The sequence below is a fragment of the Sarcophilus harrisii genome, chromosome 1 (genome assembly GCF_902635505.1).
Source record: "Sarcophilus harrisii chromosome 1, mSarHar1.11, whole genome shotgun sequence".
Lineage (NCBI taxonomy): Eukaryota > Metazoa > Chordata > Mammalia > Dasyuromorphia > Dasyuridae > Sarcophilus > Sarcophilus harrisii.
In genome coordinates, this window is record NC_045426.1 from 581,012,656 (window position 1) to 581,034,630 (window position 21,975).

Consider the following 21,975-nt stretch of genomic DNA (forward strand, 5'->3'; position numbering starts at 1 on the left):
AATTTTTGCCAAGTCTCAGGATTCAAACTCGGATCTTTTGATTCCAAACACAGTGCAGCTAGGTGACACAATGGTTAGAGCACTGGGTGTGGAATCAGGAAGGCCTGAATTCAAATCCAGTCTCAGACCTTTACTAGTTGTGTGGCTGTTGGTTAATCCTTTAACTTCTATCTGCCCCATAATAATCACATCTACCTCCCATGTTTTAATCCCAGAGGATTAAAAGAGATATATGTAATGGGTTTAGTAGAGTACCTGGCACATTGTGGATACTTAATAATTGCCTGTTTCCTTCCTTTCTTCCTGTGTTTTCTGCAAGAGGTAACAAAACACTTTTAATGGGCACACATGTCAAAGTTTGGCCATGTTTTTGTCCAGCAGAATAATTTGTTGAAACAAAATAATTGGGCCTTTTTGCCTTTTTCCAAGTGCTAAACAAACATAGCTATAATCCACCAAATGTAGAAGTAATGTAGACAATGATATACTTCTAAGAAGAAGAAAAAAAAAGATAAGCAGGGAGTGTCTTATGTGTTCTAACTTTGGCTTGTTTCCCATTTCCTTAACACTTTGCTAATTTAGATCTAGTCACCTAAATGACCAACTTTCATCAATCTGCAGGTTTAGAAAATTTAACAAAAGAGTTTTATATGCAAATACATTGTTTTATGGAAAGATCATTATATAGTGAAAATCTTTCTTTGATTAGCAGAATTCCTAAATCAAGGGTTCTTAACCTTTTTGTACTTTGTCAATCTAGTGAAATTTATGGACCACTTCTTAGAATAATATTTTTAAATGCATAAAATAGAATACTTAGGATTACAAAGGAAACCACGTATAATGAAATACATTTGTCAAAATGTTTTTTTAAAATAAGCCTACCAAAAAATTAAGTCCATAGATCCTGATTAAAAAATCATAGCCTAAGTAAATGAGTAACTTTTAATATCCTAATTGATGTTCCTGCCAATCCATCCTCCAAATTGGTATTTTTAAATCATGTATTTAGGAGTCCCCAGTCCCTAGAAATCTTCCCTGGCTCTCTAGCTTCTGGTATAAAATATAAACATGTAAGCCTGGTAATAAAAATCCTTTATATGCCTACTACCTATCACCTACCTTTTCAGTCTAATTCAGTATTACTCTCCCTCCTGTACTCTCCATACCAATCATAGGGGCATGTCGCCTCCCATAAATGCTATTCCTTCATCTCCTTCTGCCTTTCCATAAATGGTCCCCCACGTCTGGAATGCTTTCCCTGAAATGCTTGTTAATTGATTGATTCACCTTTGCCTCCTAAAATGCCTGACATATCACAGCTCAGGCCCCACCTCCTATATTCCCTTTCTTAATTTCCCTAGTTATTAGCACTCTTTGCCTCTAAAGATTATTTTATATCACTGTATTTGCTAACAATGAATGTTGAGTCATCCCATTATAATGTTAAGTTTTTTGACAGTCGAAATTGTCTTTTATTTATTTATTTATTTTACCTTTTCCCTCCTAATATTTACGTAGTTGGCATTTAGTAAATGTGTATTTAATTGGATTCAACTCAACTTCCCTAGACAGTCTCTTGGGATATTCTTACTAAACATAGTAGACATTTAATAAATGCTTGTTGATTGATTAAAGTCTCCAACCCCCAAGCCTTGCAAAGTATGCTCAGTCAATAACCAAGGCAGTGACTCCTCTTAGGTAGGTCAAACTCCAAAGTGAATAGTGTTATAAATATATAATATATATTTTTTAAAAAGTCGCCATAACAAAAATATAGCCAGTCCTTTGCTAAGTAATCCATTGTAATAGTGTTTGGTTGATTCTTTTATGAAGATGCAGCTTTTCACATATAAGGGTGAGTCTATTTATTGTCAACAGGACTTAATACTATTGATGTTTTCCGTGAGTAGTGTGACCAGTGGCATTCTTTGGAAAACTGTTGGCAGGAAATAGGAACATTGGCTGTGTCTATGAAACAGTTTTTCTCGGTAAGATAATTAACTTAACTGGCCCAAAAGGAGATTGAACCCAAAACCTTGGATTCATTAGCACTGTTCTGTAACCAACTGAGCTCACTTGCCCAGACAATACATCATATAGACTCTTGGGAGAGAGATTGCAAAAGGTCATGATTAGGTCGTGTCTGTCATTTGGTGGCCCATGTAGGTTTGTGCTTAACAGTATGTTTTTCTAATGTTTTGGCCAACATAATTCTGAATGTCTCCTGGATTAAAGCCTGATTTTCTTTTTAATGTAGTAAGCATTTTTTCCCCCATAAAATAGTTTGTTTCTTGGAGCGGAAACAGTATTAGGTCTTTGTACTGGGGGTCATTTTTTAGCCCTGCATTATTTTGTTTGTAAGATTTTTTTACTTCCCTGAGTTTGTAGTTTGATGACACAGAGGATTGCCAAAAGTGTAAACTCATAGAAAATGCCTGTGAAACTATGATTAGAATAGTTGCCTCACTTTTCTGGTAGGTGTAACCAGTCCTGAAAATTCATTACTGCCATTCTTACAGTTATTCTTAAGAATGAAATAAATTGACATTATGTGTACTGCATTAACTATCAAAACAAAATATCTGCCAATATTTTGAGTCACTGTCCTACTGTCTTTCCATTGTTGAAAAATATTTGTTTCATCACTCATTTCATTGCCAAAAACAGAAATTATTCTCTTCAGGACTATTTGAAGATGAATTTTCTAGACAAGCCTCTCTGTTCCAATTACAATTTTAATAGCAAACTTTTAAATTTTGATTTTACTTTGAATTTTTGTTAATAGTTGCATAAAGAGCTGTTAAATTTTAGCTTCTTAACAAAATAATCTTCAAAATTAAGGGCAAAGGCTACTGTGTAATTGAAGGCTAAAAAAGCATAAGTATAATAAAAATGAATTATGTTAATAACTTTGAATATTCAAAGCAGACCACAATTAATATTTAGCCTCCATCAGTTGGTGGAAGATTTAAAAGTGTCAATTTGTTAATTTTTTTAGTGCATTTGAAAATATAAATTTACAGTATCACTCATATTTCTGTAGGAGAATTAAAGGATCTGATGTCCAGATATGGTTCATTAAAAAGAAAGTGATTTATTTTGAAATCAATATATTCTCTTGCTTTCTGCATTCAGAGAGAGGACTATGGGGACTAAACATGGGTCACAACACAGTATCTTCACCTTTTCTGTTGTTTGCTTGTTTTTTCTTTCCCATTTTTTCCCCTTTTGATATTATTTTTCGTATGCAGCATGATAAATGTAGAAATGTGTTTAGAAGAATTACACATGTTTAACCTATATTGAATTCCTTGTTGCCTAGGGAGGGGGGAGGAGGCAGAGAAAGAGAAAAATTCAGAACATAGGGTTTAGCAAGGGTGAATGTACAATTATCTTTGTTTGTATTTTGAAAAATAAGAAGTTATTATCTTTCTAAAAAGAAAAAAGAAAATATGATTTTAAAAAGAAAAAAATATCTTTTTCTCTATATTCCTTTAATATAAACATGGCAGCCCAAAACAGACAATTTCAAATTTTTTTGTTTGAAATTTTAGAATCTTTTACAAATATGATTTTAATTATATATGTACATATTTATATACATATATATGCTAAATGATAATAAAGTAAATTGCTTATTCATGTATAGCCAAAGGGTACATCTTAAGAAATGGGAAAGTACATATTATACTATAGTATCAAGATTAGCAAATGGAATTGTAGAATGAAATTTTGTTCAAATCCAGGTGATCCCTTCCCCCCCAAAAAAAATCTAATTTTTACTAGAACAAACTTTAGTGCACCGCTTAGCTCTAGCACATAAGATATTTGTGCGACCTTGGACAAGTGACAACCCTCTTCTATAGAAGTGGTGTTTCAAATAGGTAACTTCTAGAGCCCTATAGCTCTAAATCTAGAGTGTTATTAACAATGATGATCCCTTCCAACTTTGTTTTAGGAAAGGAAAGAAAAGAAAGATGTAAGAGAGATATTATGAAGATAATCCTTCATATTTTAAATCATCAGGACTTGATGCCTGCTATTGAGAGAGGAACAGGGATAATTCCAAAATTTTAAAATTTCATTTCTGGGAAGAAGATTCCCAAAGAGAACTGTAATCTTATTGATTCCCAAGTTGCCTCTAACAATGCAGATTCATAACACATCCATTCCTACTAGCCTTGTGCAGTTTCCATTTATAAACTCCCAAAAATCCAGAGTCTTTTCTTTCTTTCTCCCGATATCTTGAAGGTACCAGTGGGTCATCTGGCTATCCATCTCTTATCTTTCACTGTTACCACATCACCAGCCCATCTTCTCTCTACTGTACAATTCTTTGATGACATCCCTTATCCCTATTCTTTGTTGTTCCTAAATGGTTGCAGACTTCTCCCACTAACCATGTTCCTTTCTGTTGTCCTCTGCTTTCTGTTCATCTTCTATTCTTTAGAGATAGTGGTATTCCAGGTTTCATTGCCCATATGGCAAGATCAGTAAGTGGTTATATTTTTGAAGTGTGCCTTTGCTGAAATGATAAACTTGGGACCAGTTACAATAGCTGGCTCACACTTATATAGCATTTCAAGTTTGTAAAATGATTTACAGATTTTATCTCATTCTATTCTGGAAGCTAGGTAGCATGATAGATAGGTCTTCCTGACTCCAAGTACAGTATTCTAAGTTCAAGTCTGGTCTTAGACACGGGAGAAGTCTCTCAACATCTGTTTGCCTCAGATTCCTCAAATGTAAAATAGACATCATCATCATAATAGCATCTATGTTGCAGAGTTGTGAGGATCAAGTCACAGGGTCTGGCACATATTAGGCACTCTATGAATGTTTATTCTCTTCCCTTTCTCTTTCCTTATACTCACAACAACCCTGGGAAGGGTAGGTGCTGTTATTATCTTCATTTTACACTTGAGAAAAGTGAGGCAGAGTGAAGTTGAATGACTTGTCCAAGCTTACATGGCCAAAAAAGTTTTTAAAAAACAGTTTGACCTCAGATCTTCCAAGCACTATATTCTCCCAGTCTAACTGCTCTCTTTCCTTTCAATTCTAAATCTACCTCAACATCCATCTGTGTTGATAATCAAATGAACACTTATTGATGATAAAAAACCATATGATTCTTATTACTCTCTGCTCCTTTTTCTACCACCATTAAGCTGTTGTTAACTGCAAAAGTAAAAGTGGTCTTCATAGGATTAAGGTCTGTTTTTTCCAGTCTCATGATTTTTCCATGGCCAAAAAAATTAATAAATAAATAAAAGCTTTGTTACCAAATAATGAATCTACTGGATGCAGTGTCTTTTTGTGAGTATCTAGGATAAATCAAGAAAAAAATTTTTTATCAATTCTTTAGGATGGGTGATAGGAAATTAAAAAATGGGGGAAAAGGTTATATAATGTTATTATATATTTTAAAAGAATAACAAGCTGTACATTACTGATTTCCAGTTTCATGTGAAAATCTTTTTTTTTCTATTTTGCTATATTATGGAAATGCTTGTTTTATTTCTTAAGTTCAGAATAAAATTTAATTTAATTAAAGAAAGTAAATATGTTTGGTATGAATTAGGATATCTAAGTAAGTGAAAATGTCCTGCAATGAGATATGTTTTATGAGAACTTTAAAATCTTCTGGTAGATCTCAGATTAGACATCTTTGAGCCCCCTAGCTGCTCATATATTTAATCTCTAAACTATTTTATATTCATTTTATGTACATTTTGTAGTTGTTGTTTTTCCCTTTTAAATATAAATTGTTTGAGAATTGGAACTTCTTTAACTTTGTCCTTTGTATTTCTGGAACAGAGTACAGTAGTAAGTGCTTTATGAAAGCTTTTTGATTATTTACCTATGATCTTTTTTACTCTTACCCTCTTCCCATGTCTTCCTGGTAGCAGTGGAGATTCACTATCTCTCGAAGTCTGTTCAAGTCATATTGCATATTTCCATGACACTATTTATCCAACTCATCTTCTGCCATTTATTCCCTTTACCTTCTACCTGTGCTTCCCCATTAACCTCTGCAGGATCATCTTTTTCAGTTCTTCAGATGTACTTATATTCACATGCTATGTAGCAAAGGTGGCAGAATGTAAGCCTTGAAAATTTAGGATTTTGCTTTCATGGAAAGATTAAGAGTCAATAAAGAAGCTTTGCAGTTTCAATCCTCCTCTCTTCCTCCCTGTTGGACTCAACTTGATTATCTGTGCGGTCTGTCCCAAATGTGAATACTGTTGGACTTTTTTTAGGGTGTTCCTATAAAGACATGTTTAAATTTGAGCAGATGGCATTTTTCTCCATTAGTTCCTTCCTGTATAAAATAGATTATTTGCTTTAGAATGAGACTTCACAGTGCTCTAGATGTTGATGCAGTCAATTCTGTCTTCCCCAAACAAGAGCAACTGGGAGACTTCATTATCTATAAGGAATTTTTCTCTTTAACCTGAGCTCTTCCTTAGATTTCCTGTCTTTTAGCCATAGAATAATAGTGCCCCCAGCCTTGGCTCTATCTTGAATCTGATAACCATCATCAAAGGGGGACCATTTCTTGCTTCAGGAAACAGGGCCTAGCATCCCTTCCATTGCTGCCAACTGCAGACCAACTACCAAATATAGCTCTGGCTAATCAATTTGTCAAGCTGATCAAACCACCACCTCTCTAGATCACAAGGGAGATGGCTCAGGACCCCTACATCCAAGAGCTTTAAGAATAGAATTGCCCTTCCATGCTACCACGTAACAGTCCTGTTTCCAGCCTAGCCCCCATAGCTATCACCCAAGGGAGCAGCTCTATAGAGATCATGATGATCATAATTATAAATAGCTAACATTTTTATAGCTCTTACTAAATTCCAGGGACGGTGCTAAACATTTTATAAATATTACTCCTTTTGGTTCTTACAACCACTCTGGGAGGTTGGTTCTACTTTCTCCATTTTACAGATGAGAAAATTGAGCTACAGAGGTTAAATGACTTGCTTGCTCAGAGCCACACAGTTAGTAGTGTCTGAGGCTGCATTTCAACTCAGTTCTTCCTCACTCCAGATTCAATATGCTATCTGCTGAACCACCTATCTTGCAACCTATTAATTATCTCTATAGATGTGGAGCCAAAATCACCTGTGTGCCATAGCGCATGTTTTTTCTCCCTATGCTCAACTTTTCTCACCTTTGTGTTAATCAAATGTTGGAGTTTACATAGACTTGATCGAGAGGTCCTCCTACAATTTCTCTACTATTTCATCCTCAGCAGCTATTTTCATGGTACAGATACTCATCATTATGACTGCAATATATGATAACCATATGGTCCAGTAAATGTTTTTTGTTGCCTGTAGGTAAATGATAAAATCCTCTCTGGTTTCACCTTTCTTTACCTCTCCTAAGAATCCCACAGAGCCATCCTCCCATTTAGCAACAGCTTCTCTTTCTTCTGGCTTTGTTTACAACAAGAATGCCAAGATTGAAAAGATTTGATTCTTCCAACAATGCATTCACTTGTGGGTTGTTGAACATAGATTTCACATTTAGAGTACCACTAGTCCAACTGAAATGTGTTAACAGCCTAAAAATTATATGATTCTTTGTATCTTTTGCCCTCTTTCCCACCACTCTGCCGTTGTCACTGCAGAGATTCAAGAGGTTCCTTTTTTCTTTTTCTTTGTTTCATGATTTTCCATGGCCAAAAAATTCATACCAGGTGGCCATAGTTAGGTAGGTTGGGCCTTAGAAACAGATCAAAGCTTTTTTGGTATGCTGAGCCTGCCAGCTTACGCTTCACTGGAAAAGCGTTTTGGAAGCCAAAATCACCTGTGTGCCATAGCAAAGCATTGAGGGTAGCTAGCACTTTGTGGAAGAATTTTTATGTTATTAAATCTATTACATAGTTTAACAAAAATTATGTTAACAAAAACAAAAAAAAAAGAAAAAGAAAAAAACTATGAGATAAACTTCATAGTTTCATATTCATTTCTCTTTCCTGTAGTTTGTCCGTTGAGATATTCATATTTGTTAGTGTTTACTAAATACATAATAAAAATAATTTAAAATTTTAAAAATAAAACATAAGGTTAAAGATATGTGCTTTGTATTATTATCTTTATAATGTCACAGTCATGTTTAGCTTTTATTCATTTGTATCTAGATATGAGTTTCTTGAAAAAAGACTTCTTAAGGGATGAGACTTAAGAACTAAGTCTATCACTATATCACTATATCTTTTCATGGAAAAGATATCACTATAAGAATCTTATCACAGATTTGGTCATTTGAGAGTGATCAAATTGAATCTCCTTTTTCCTTTGTTCCACATCCATGGAAATGACCTGAGGAAATATGCATATGGGACTATTTGCACAGAGTGAGAAGGAAGGCTGTGTGATGAAATAGGGAGATTCACTGGTCAGAAATGAGAGAAAAAAATTTCTGGGGTACATAATTAACTTTTGAAGGGCTCTTGAAATCTACCCTCAGGAGTTCTGGGTTTTTTTTTTTTTTTTAATCTTAGTTCAGAAAATGACAATCTTCAAGAACTGAAGACTTAAAACGATTTGTGTAGGGCTATATGTGTAGCCTAGTGACTGTAGAGAGAAAAAAAACGGTTGCTTGAGAAAGAAGTACATACAAAAGATGCTTCTCAGATTTATCTTGACCTTTGGTCACTGCATTTCTCTGCCTATTCGGGAAAGCTTTGAAAGAACTAGTGGAACTTGGTAGATAAATGGCATCCAGACATCCTTAAGCTCTGTAGTGCCAAAAGAAGTTTACCAAAGATAACATCCAATTTTTACTGGTATATTATTTAGAAAAAGGTATCTACTTCAGCTCAATGAATTTTGCAGTTCACAGAACTATTGTTCTATTTAATCAAAAGAATAATGTAAATCAGTTATATAATATTGTTAAATTACTAACTTTTGACATATCAAAGCAAATAATGAATCAGAAGTTCTTATATATCTTTTCTAAGCCATTTTCAGGACAAATTCACACACAAAAAATTTATTTATCCTGTCTTTTGGGAAAATACTTGATTTTTTAAAGTTTCCAAGAATTCTACATTGAATTTTAACTTTATGATTCACCCTATGATTCTTCAAAGTTATATATATGCACATTTATGGGTTTCAGTAGGGGATATGTGATAAGAATGTGTTTACTTTTTACCCACAGGAGTTACTTCTACAGTTCAACTAGAATTTTCTTATCAAAGATACATATTTGTAAGTTTCTACTTGCCAGCGGGAAACTTTCAGATATGGACCTGGTCAAAGGGCCACTGGAATATCATTTAATGATCATATTCTAGTTCAGCTTTCCTGCAACAGCTTAATTCAGATTTTTGGTGATTTTTGTAGCCAGTACAGTCATATCAAACTTTCATGTGCTTCAGGTTCAGAACTGATCCAATCTCAGAGGAAGTTTATGAGAGAGGCTGATATGATACAGTTGTTTCTAGTAAAATCAGAGGAGCTCTGAAGGAGCCAATCCAAGTCACTTTGAGTAGAATTCTATGAGAAACAGACACAGAATTTAGACCCAATTGTATACCCTGGTATAATGAGGACTTGCAGCTGATTTAATCCCATTGAAAATTTTTAAGCAGCCACAGGCAACAAAATGCTTTCCGCATTGACAGCAGTGGAATGAATCTAGAATTTTAGTGAAAATTTTGCCTTACATATACAGTAGCTGCTTTGTTTTTAAAAATTAATATCATGACAATTTTAAAGTTGGTCATTGTTGGTTTCTACTATAAAGGCATTTCTTGGAAAATTCAAGCATATCAAAGAATATTTTCATTAACCTAATCAAATCAAATCAAAACTGAACTGAAAAACTTTTTAAAATCTCAAATAAAACTGAATAATTTTGTCTCAAACACAACTGAATAATTTATTTCTCTTTTAGTTTTAAACATAGATTGCTTCTGATATAAGATTCTGTATATCATGTTTCATTCAAGAAAATGCTTGAAATACAGAATTGTGTATTCATAATTTTAAATAAGTAGAGGGCTTTTTATCCTAGCTCTCTTTTTAGACTGTGTATTTGTACATTATATGTACGTGTATACATGAATTCAGATTGTTTCACTCTATGAAAATGAGTTAGGTACCAACTTAACAGTAATCCTAGCTTTTTCCTGGTTGATTTACCACCTAAATTAGTACAACAGACCAAACACAGACTCCAATAAAATACAGAATAGAACTCTGAGATGGCCCTATTTTTTCTGTTGTACTATTAGCACTAATCCAATATGTGAATAGTTGAACTGATAGTTAGTAAGCCCTAGTAAGTAGCCTCTTAATGGGACTTCAAAGAACCAGAAAATTTAACTCATGAAAGAGGAAATTTGAAATTGTAGTAGTACTCTTTACTATCCTATCTGTTATGAAGTGATGGATATCATTAGTTCTGCTCTTTTACATAATTACTGCATTATTATGAAAATTCTCTTTTACATCCAACTGGGAATAATTATGGTTATGTGCGATTATATAGAATATTCAATTGGGAGAAATATAGTATTAAAAAGTCTTTGCTTTCTAGTTTTGTGTATATGTATGTGTACATATTCAATACACAAATGTGCAGGGGTGAGTAAAACTTCTTTCTTCAGTCAAAAAAGTTGGACCCATGACACAAAAAGAGATAGTTTAGTTTAAAATATATTTATTCTCCCTTCACAATTCTTATTTTTTAGATACTTACATGCTATATTAGTATTAACCTCTCCTAGAGTATGACATGGAAGTAGGGGAATAAAGGGAGGGCTATATCATTTTAACATTAGCACTAAAATTTATATTTGGCTTCTTTGTTTAACAATATTGACTTATTATATTGTAGGAAAATGTTTCTATTTTTCAGAATGACTTTGTATTTTTGTAGAGTTAAAAATGTAGAATCTGTCTGTTAACAGCAGACAACAAAAGAAAGTATTCAGCTTTTTTGAAGGATAGTAATTAGAATTACTTTTTCAGGTATTTTGACTTTAGGTTTTGATAATTGGAGCACATAAACTTTTTCAAAATTGGAAAGCATCTTCTTTGTCATCCTAATAAAATAAAAATCCTTGGCTTTATTCTCTTTATAATAGTTGATTTTGTAAATTACATGATGCCTATGGCCATGAAAAATATCATGTTTTAAGCAAGAGTAATAAAATTAGGTCAAATGTCATGGTGATGAACCAGATGTGATTGGCACTTTGATTCTGTGGTTTCACACTTGTGACTTTTTCCATAATTTATGTGATGTTGAAAATGATCTCATAATTGGCTGAAGATAGTTTGATCAACATTAGAATAACTGTTGCAGTGGAAATATTGCTTCAGTGTTACTATTATATAACCATAATTATAATTAGAAGGTGGAAAAGTATGCAAATGGGGTTGTTTAGTGTAGATGATAAGGTTTTTAGCAAATAAATGGAAAAGAATATGAATAAAGAATTGCAATTAAAATATTTAAATATTTTGTTAGCTGGCATAATAAAATAATTATATTAACAAGATTAATTTTCTGCCTATTGTAGTAAGTTACTTTTTCTTTCAAAACTTGATCCTTTTATTTGACATTTCTCTTAAGGAGAATTGGTTAAGACCAGCTTATCAAACTTCTCTTTTTACCCTACCATAGAATTACTTAACCAAAGATACAGTGGAAAAACAGTTTTATTTGAGATTTTCTCCCATATTGCTGTTTATTGAACACAAGTGTCATCCAAGTCTGACCTTTTAGACATATATTATACCAACTGCCCATGGCTTCCTCATTCTTCACTTCCACTCCTCCAAAGTCTAGAGGTTAAACTGCTAAACTCACCTCTGTACATGAAAAGAAAGAATTATCCATAGTTCCCTAGCTACTAGTAGAGCTTTCATCACCTTTTCCATGGTGGCTAGTATCTGTGAGCTACATAACTATGAGATGGGAAAATGCACAAAGATGATCTAAGAAGTAAACTATTAGCTTGACATGTTTGCCTAGCTATTGAAAACCTCCTCCCATTGAAGCCTATTGACAAGAAAACTGTAGAATTCCTGCAGTTTAAGGACCATCTGGTTATGCTCAAAGCCTTAAAGCCGTTATCTCCGCATAAAATTTCAGTCTTATACTTTTTTCTTCGCCAAACTATCCATTTTTAAGCCACAAATATTTTTCCAAGCCTTTCAGATTTTATCTAAAAGTATATTTTAACAGTATCTAAATAGTTCTTAAACAATAACAATTTATCTTGATAGATGACATGCTGTGTTTTTTCATTTTATTTTAATTAGCTATTGTGGAACCAAATTCTCCTTTGTTTTAGCCCTTTGAATACTGTTTAATTACAGTTATCATGCCAGATATCTTAAAGGTTATTTTACCAATACAGTTTCATTTAACATAAGCCATATGGAATCAATAGCCCAGTTTCCTAAAGTGAATGCTTGGAAAATCTTACATTCATATGTTAAGAGTACACATCCTTTCCTCATTAGTTGGAAAGTACAGGGATTTTGGCACAGGTTCTGTGTGGAAGCATTGTGCAGCTTTTATATGGATTTTGTTTTTAGCCTTTGATGACACTGTTTAGAATAGGAAGTATCTAATAAGTCAAGCATTTTGTCTAATGTGCTGCCAGTGTGTTTAATATATGCCTGGAGGTCTGAAACATTATCTTCTCCACTACAGTAATATGCATTTAATTCTCTGAAAGCAGAAGGTCGAACTTTTAAAAGGGACTCAAAGTACATTTTCAACTAGAATAATTTAAAACATATGGGAGAGGGGACCAGAGTAATGTACAGTTGGTTTTTATGGTTTAATCATGATCATGTTAATGCACACCAGTAGCTAATTAAAGAAAACTTTTATTGTTCATTTTAAATGGGTTATGTAAAGAGTAAAACTGATATAACAAATACTGCCCTATGATAAATGTTTCTATTATAGTCACTAACAGCAAGCAAATATTGGTGTTTTTGACAACTTAAATTATTAGTCCCTTTAGCTTATAGTAAAGCAAAGGTCTTTTTAAAGCTATTACATTGTGAAGTTTTCTTTCTCCACAAAGGAATGGTAAATTGATGCCCAAGTTTATGGCCAGGCACATTTAATTAACTGTAAAACTTTATTCAATAGCTGGCCAAGTGCTCCTCAGTGTAACAGATATATCTGCAGTGCTCTAGTAACACATCAGCAGATTTTTTCAATATCTAAGACTATGTCTTTAAAGTTATAGCTTATTTATTTCAGTTATGAAAATATTTTTGCAGTGAGGGAAAACAATTAATCTTGGTTTTGAGCAAACATTTTTAGAAATCAGACTGCTAAGTCTAGAGTATGCCATGATTTTTTAAAAATGAAAATCACAGCTTTTCATTTCTGGATGACTGGGTCAAATTCCATATTGTTTGGAATGTGACTGGGATGCATTTCCAACTGACTTCTGTACAGTAATCTATGCATTGTGAGTAGTATCTACACTCCTTTTGCTGCTTATTTATTTCATACTAACCATCTACTTAATAGCAGCTAGAGATTAGTATGGCCATAACCTTTAATAAGTTTTAACAGTGACCTAACAGCTGATATTTGATGAAATATTTAGGAAATTTAAAATAGGTACTGTATTTTCTTCTCTTTATAAATGATTGATCCTTTCATGTTAACCATTTTAGGTAGCACTAAATTCATTTTATATAAGAAAGAGATTATATCAGGTGTTCTGAGCATTTTTTATACCATACCCTTTTTGACTGTCTAGTGAAGTCTGATCCCTTTTTCAGAGTAATGTGAGTTGTTGTTATTTTTTAAAAGCAGAAAAGAAAAAAACATAGAATTACCAAGGAAACTAAATTTATTAAAATTTGGTTTTCAAAATATTTTTAAGTTTCTGAACCCCAGATAAAGATAGCTGTGGATTACAATTTTTTTTTTAACTGATTCTGTGATTTTATTGCAGTAGTGAGCTCTCACTGAGGGACTTTCTCTGCTAAGGCAGATCAACACCTACTCTATAATTTTTGTAAGATTAAAAATGAGAGGCACCAATGAATTAAATGATTTGAACCCAGGTCTTCCTGAATAAGGGGCTGGCTTTCCATCCATTAGACCATGCTGCCTTAACCAGAAGGAGAAAAGCTACTACTAATATACTGATAGCTAGTTGGATCTTTTTAAAGTCATTAACATGTTCTTACTTTTCAATGAATAAAAAATTCCATTCCAAGTATGTCCCAGAAGTTTACAAAATTTGAATGATTGGGATCTGCTATAACATTAAACCAAAGTATTTTTTAGTTTTAAGCATATTTCTATATTTCAGGGATACATAAATACTTCTACTGATGTGACTTATACACCTTCTCCCTACCCTAGTAAATAGTCCTTGTAAATGGCCAGCAGTTTATTATCTAATGATTCTCATTCTTGAGTTGAACATCAAGGAGTTTGGTAAGGTTGAATCTCTGGATTACAAACGCCATCTGTTGTTACTTCAAACTTTTTAGGCCTTTTAACTCTGTTGTGTGCTTAGTGTAGCCACTGAGGACTCAGGCTCACCTGTCTATCACAATGAGACCAAGGTATATATAGGCTATTCGCGAAACATGCTTCAAACGAGCCCATCTGATCCTTGTGCCCTAGCTTGTGCCCTAGCTATTGCTCTTCACATGACACATGTGAAAATTAAGGGTTGGTACTATATGAAGAGATAAATTTTGAGTATTTGTAATGTCAGTTTTAAAAGCTTAAAAATCATACTGTTAATGTGATTGTAATTTTCCTAGTTTTACTAAAAATAGTTTGCTGGTAAAATGATTACAGTTCTATAAATTATCTCATCCCACTTACCTCAACCTCTTCCCTGATCCATGATAGCAACACAACTATGATGGAGGATAATTTAGTCCTTTGTGTGCTTCTTTTACTAAATATGGTAATTTTGAATTTTTTATGTCAAAAATAATAATTATATCAAAGTTCCCATTTGAAGGCAAAACTGTCTTTCCTTAAAAGTATTCCTTTTTTAATCAGTTAAGCATAGAAGTTTCAACTTACTTTACTGTTTCATTTTTCATTCCTAGCCCAAAAACACTTTTACATTTAAGCCCTTTAAAAGCAAGTTGATTATAATCTGAGAAACTGAATGTGAGTCAATCGATTTACAAGCATTTATTAATCTGTTATGTTATATTTTTGCAATGCACTTGAGAGAGAGATACAAAAATGAGCTCTCCTGCCTTTAAGAACTTATATTCTCTTAGGGGAGGGGGGGAAATAATATGTTCACATAAAAGTGATTACAGGAGATACACAAAATAAATACATCACAATTTGGGGTGAGGAAAAAAGTGGTGAGAATTTAATGAGAGAATAAGGAAATGCAAGACCTTGAACAGTAATTATAAGTGGGATTTGAAAGAACTAGAAGGAAGTATCTAAAAGCACATATTTTAGTGGGTTATACTGGTATAATGTTTCCTGGATTATGGCTGCTCTCTTTATACAGGTCATTTCCAAGCCATTCCTGCTTCCTTTCCTCTCATAGTTATATATAAGGGCTTGTTTAAAGTAGGAATGGATAGAGATGTTAATTGATGGAGGAGAAATGGAATAAAAAAAATTGGGGAAAGCTAATAACATGAATGTGCTAAGGAAAAATTCAGCATTAAATAGCTAAATTTTCCTTTGATAACTGTGTTAAGTACCTGCACTACTATAAAACATATTTCCAGATATTGATATATAATATTTATAAGTGATGTTACATATTTTTCCAATATGTTTATAATTTGGGGAAAATTGATTTTTATACATATACTTTAAGAACTTACAGGATGATATTATGTTATCAAATACTATTTTAAACATAATATTGTCCACAGCTTAATATAGGCTACTTCTGTCAAATACAAATATGATACTCTTTTCAAATGATATAGTTTCTTATGAATACTGGTGGGGTTTTGTTTTGTTTTTAATTCGGAGGATGAGAGACACTCCAAATTGTACATTAGAGACTAGATATCCATATTTCCTCATTTCCTTCCATGTATATTTTTGGCCCTCTTAGGCAAGTCATTATTTCTTTGAAATGGTCGCTTACTGTTTTTTTCATGAGGGATGACTGCATTAGAATTTGAATTTGGCAGATTTTTTTATAATTCCCTTTTCTCCATCATGCTTAGTGTAATTGTTTGCCAATCAACTGGAAATATTCTAAGTATAATATATAGAATGATTTTAATATTTTCCTTCACAGATATCCAAACAAGAACAGAAAAGCATGGATACACCCGATGGGGGTATAACAGAAACTTCTTCCCGTTGTAGTGGAGCCCAAGACAGTGGCATTGGTAGTGACAGTGTCAAAATTAGAATTGTTCAAATAGAGCAACGTAGTGGTGCCAGTCATCATCGAATTGCACGTCCTTCTCACCAGTCATCAATTGTGAAAAATCTAAATTTTATTCCCTTTGACATATTTATTACTGCAAGTCGAATCTCTTTGATGACCTACGCCTGTACAAGTTTACCTAAAGCAAAAGCACAAGATCAGAATGATAGTGAGAAAATCGGCAAGAGCTCTTTAAACCTACCAGCAGCAGAATCAGAAAGTGTTGCACAGCCCAGCCAGACTTGTATTTCTAAAGTGACAGCCGACGACTTCATAAGCAGTAGTGCTTCTTTCCCTTCTGGAAGAAAAACAGGACTTCTTTCATTAGAAAATCTTCATTCATCTACAAGATCTTCTGCCAGACAAGCCCTTGGTATCACTATTGTTCGACAGCCTGGACGAAGAGGAGCTGGGGACTTACAACTAGATCCATTTCTATACCTCATAGTGTCCCAACCTTCTTTGCTGCTTAGCTGTCACCACCGAAAACAGAGAGTGGAAATGTCGATTTTTGATGCTGTACTTAAGGGAGTAGCATCTAGCTACAAATGTACAGGTAAGAGCTGTCACATTTGCCAATATGTTAACCACTGCTACAATGAAATTAGTCTTCATTTCCCAAATTTTAGGACTTAGCAAACAAAAACAGCCAACAGGCCAAAAATTACATCTCTCCTCCCCTATAGATACTGTTAAACTTGATTCAGCTATGGGACATGACTTTAACAGTATAGAATGGTTGCATCATATTAAATTTTAGCCTCTAGTCCCTAATTTTTGTTGTATAAATATTTTCAGAAAGACAAAAGGCAGTACACTGCTCCAGTGTTTTAATAGAATAAGAAAATCTTAATAAATCCATAATGTGTTATGAGTTGTGAAAAACTCATAATGCTATTGTACATCTGAAATCAAATATTTTTCTACATAAATATAGTTTGTGAAATTTAAGAAAAACCTTGAGATGTGACAAAGGTACTGTGCAATTATTATTTAAGAATCAATACAAGCTCTATTTTAGTAAGAGCAGATTATCTAAAAATCCCTAAAAGCATTTCAGGTTTTAAAATAATGAGAAAAAATTATTTTAAGTTCTTTAAAATGACCTTAAATTATCAGATTGGTTTATTGGTTCTTTCTCCCAGAAATGTTAGTGGGATTATTAGTATATTATCAGTACAGTATTTTCACAGCATTGGAGTTCTCTTTTCTATTAATATGATGAATACAGAAGTCATTCTGTGCATGTTTCCCTTATACTAATTTGTATACAGTGATATGTTACTTTACTTTTCATCTTTTTCATATGAACACCATCTATTTCTCTCTGGCTAGAATATAAACTCCTTGAGGGCAGAGACCTTTATCTCTCTATATTGCTTCACCTTACATTATTTTATTACAACTTATTCCTCAGTGATCACTTTTTCAATACTGTTGAGTGATTGAATCTTCCTGCCCTGAGTTTTATTTCCCATGGATTCATTAATCTCTGTGCTCATGATTTTCAATTCTATTTATCCAACTTTAACCTTTCTGCTGACCTCCAGTCTCACCTCTTCAGTTGTCTCTCTGACATCTTTAACTGGATGTCCCATAGAGATCATTTTTTAAAACTTAATAATATTTTTTCCCCAATTACACATAAAGATAGTTTTCAACAATCATCTCTGGAAGATTTTGAGCTCCAAATTTCTCTTCCTCCATTCTTTCGTAGATAGCAAAGCAATCTGGTATAGGTTATAAAGGCACAATCATATACAAACATATTTCTACATTAGTCATGTTGTGAAAGAAGACTCAGATCAGAAAGGAAAAATTACAAGAGAAAAAAAAACTGGAAATAGTAACCTTTGTTTTACATTCAGACTCCATAATTTTTTCTCTGAAAGGGATCAGCATTTTCTGTCACTGGTCCCTTGTAATTATCTTAGATCATTGTTTTGCCAATTTATCATAGTTGATAATCAGACAATGTTGCTGTTACTGGGTACAATGTTCTCCTGGTTCTGCTCATTTCATTCAGCTTCAGTTAATGTAAATCTTTCCATGTTTTTCTGAAGTCTACTTGCTCATCCTTATAGCACAGTAGTGTTCCATTACATTTGTACACTACAACTTGTTCAATCATTCCCCAATTTATGCACATTCCCTCAATTTCCAATTCTTTGTCAACACAAAAAGAACTGCTATAAACATTTTTTACATGTGGGTATTATTATTATCATAGCTTTTTATTTACAAAACATATGCATGGGTAATTTTTCATCATTGACCCTTGCAAAACCTTCTGTTCCAAATTTTCCTCCCTTTCCCCCACCCCTTCCCCAGATGGCAGGTACTCCAATACATGTTAAATATGTTAAAATATATGTTAAATCCAATATATGCATACATATTTCTTTCCCCTCTCTCTCTCCACCCCCTCCCCTAGATGGCAAGCAGTCCTATATATGTTGAATTTGTTGCAGTATATCCTGGATACAATATATGTGTACAGAACCAAACAGTTCTCTTGTTGCACAGGGAGAATTGGATTTAGAAGGTATAAATAACCAGGGAAGAAGAACAAAAATGCAAACAGTTTACATTCATTTCTCAGTGTTTTTCTTTTGGGTGTAGCTGCTTCTGTCCATCCTTGATCAATTGGAACTGAATTAGGTCTCTTTGTCAAAGAAATCCACTTTCATCAGAATACATCCTCATACAGTATCGTTGTGTAAGTATATAATGATCTCCTGGTCCTGCTCATTTCACTCAGCATCAGTTCATGTAAGTCTCGCCAATCCTCTCTGTATTCATCCTGCTGGTCATTTCTTACAGAACAATAATATTCTATAACATTCATATACCATAACTTATTCATCCGTTCTCCAATTGATGGGCATCCACTCAGTTTCCAGTTTTGGGCCACTAGAAAGAGGGGTGCCACAAACATTCTTGCACATATAGGTCTCTTTCCCTTCTTTAAGATCTCTTTGGGGTATAAGCCCAGTAGTAACACTGCTGGACTAAAGGGTATGCACAGTTTGATAGCTTTTTGGGCATAATTCTAAATTGCTCTCCAGAATGGTTGGATGTACTCACAATTCCACCAACAATGTATCAGTATCCCAGTTTTCCCGCATCCACTCCAACATTCATCATTATCTTTTCCTGTCATCTTAGCCAATCTGACAGGTGTGTAGTGGTATCTCAGAGTTGTTTTAATTTGCATTTCTCTGATCAATAGTGATTTAGAGCACCCTTTCATATGAAAATTGTCTGTTCATATCCTTTGACCATTTATCTTGATAATTGGAGAATGGCTTGAACTATTATAAATTGGAGTCAATTCTCTATATATTTTGGAAATGAGGCCTGTATCAGAACTTTTGAATGTAAAAATGTTTTCCCAGTTTACACAATTCTAATTTTTAAGGAATTATTTTCTTCAGTTATCTTGTGTACTTCCTTTTCCATTTGGCTAATTCTACTTTTAAAGGAGTTGTTTTTTTTTTCAGTGGATTTTTTCTTTCCCATGTCACAATTTATTATTATTATTATTATTTTTCCTGAGGCAATTGGAGTTAAGTGACTTGCCCAGAGTCACATAGCTAGGAAGTGTTAAGTATCTGAGGCTGGATTTAAACTCAGGTCCTCCTGAATTCAGGGCTGGTGCTCTGTCCACTGTGCCACCTAGATGTTCCAGGGCAAACTTTTTTTTTATTCAATTTTTCTACTTCTTTTTTTTTTCTTTTTTTGTTGTTGATTCTTTTTTTTTCATTATGCTCGTGCATGACTCTCATTTCCTTTCCTAATTTTTCTCCTACCTCACCTACTTGATTTTTAAAATCCTTTTGAGCTCTTCCTAGAGAACTTTTAGGGCTTGAGAACAATTCATATTCCCTTTTGAGGCTTTATATGTAGGTATTGAGCTTCTCTGTCACCATAGTAGCTTTCTGTGGCCCGGGTTTTTTTGTTTTTGTTTGTTAGTTAATCATTTTTTTTAGCTTGTTTCCTTACTGTTAAAATTGAATTCTGCTCCTGAGGCACAGGAGGCACTGTCCCACATTTCTCATGCAGGAGGGCCAGTGGCTAGTCACTGGCTTTCCACAATTGGGCTTCAGGTGCTTTTGGCTTGCCCACTTTGGTGACCTGTCTTAGTCATGCTTGTTGTGCCAGGGTTCCAAAGGCTTGCAATTTGCCTTCTGCACTGGGACAGGAGGCTGGCTTGCTGTGGGACTGGTCTGTTTAGTTAGTATCAAAAGATCTTAAGTGCTGATTTTCTCTCACCCCCACACCTCCAAAAACACCATTTCCATGCAAATCTAGAAAATGCACAACCAAATCCTGATTAGGAAATATAAGGGAAAAAGCACAAGTCATATTTCCAGCACAGATCAGCACAGATAGAAAGATAGAAAGATCTGCAAACACTGGGCATGTGTCTAGCCAGGAACAGCAGCAGAGATCAGAAGGAAGCTGTGCATCAGATTAAAATCAGCAAATAGAGGCCAAATCTTGATGTCAACTGGAAACTTTGTTACTCACCACCCAGTTTTAGGTCACAGAGCCAAGGCTAAATGAGAAAGAACTGCAAGTCAATGTGGGATTTCAAGGTGAGGAGCAGTCATGAGCCTTAGGCTATGTACCTATTAAGTAGTGAGTTTAGAAGCAATGAGCAGTTGTGTAGTTCTGACTCCAGAAGCATAATGGGGTCTCAGTTCATGCCTCCAGCCCAGGAAAGAATGAATTCTAGTACTAAGGAGCCATAATCAAGGTCACATCAAATTTAACAGTCATCACTAAAAGGAATGCAGAGCTTGGAATAAAGTATTCCAGAAGGCAAATATATCAGTTTACAACCAAGAACTATTTACCTGGCAAAAATGAATATAAAATCCTTTTAAGGAAGATGGAGAACCTCTTAGCATTTGTGATGAAAAGACCAGAGATGCATAGAAACATTGAAGTGCAAACACAGAGAGTCAAGAGAAATATACAAAGATAAATATGATTAAGCAATAAGGCATTTACCCAAACATTTCAAATACAGATGGTAGGATAGTGAGTCTATTGACAAAAATGAGGAAGATGAGGAGAAACAATTTTGGCGGTAAAATAATAATTGCCATTTTATAGCACTTTCAGACATATAAGCACTATGTTTTACTATAACTCTATTAGATTAGTAGTGCTATCCCCATTTTATAGCTTAGGAAACTGAGATAGATAGATAGATAACTTAAATGCCCATTAGCTTAAATGCCCCATGGGTAGTAAATTTTGGAGCTTGTATTCAAATTTATATCTCCTAACTCCTAGTTCTGAATGCTTTTTTTCCCCCAGGACATAACACTGCTTCTGTATAAAGGTAGTTTAACATTGGAAGCTAGAATTGCACTGATACTCTAATATGTGCAGAACCTTGCTACTGTCTTTAACTTGAACTCATCTAATTCACAGAAAATTCTGAGGTCTTGTGTTCTAAATTGACTTTGTTTTAAATAGCCTTTTAACAACCAAAGGAGTCGGAGCTGAAAGTCGTGAGCCTGGCCCAAGCTTATTTGAAAATGTGATCTTAA

General features: G+C 33.9%; 1 protein-coding gene across 8 annotated transcripts in view; it reads left to right on the forward strand.

The window, feature by feature from the left end:
* The window catches only part of VPS13B (vacuolar protein sorting 13 homolog B), a 950,112-nt gene that overhangs the window by 677,952 nt on the left and 250,185 nt on the right, over nucleotides 1-21,975 (forward strand). For all 8 annotated transcript variants that reach the window (XM_031954131.1, XM_031954187.1, XM_031954247.1 and 5 more), the window contains one exon: nucleotides 16,274-16,964. In XM_031954131.1, coding sequence (XP_031809991.1) covers nucleotides 16,274-16,964 — 691 coding nt within the window. The remainder of the gene's footprint in view (nucleotides 1-16,273; nucleotides 16,965-21,975) is intronic.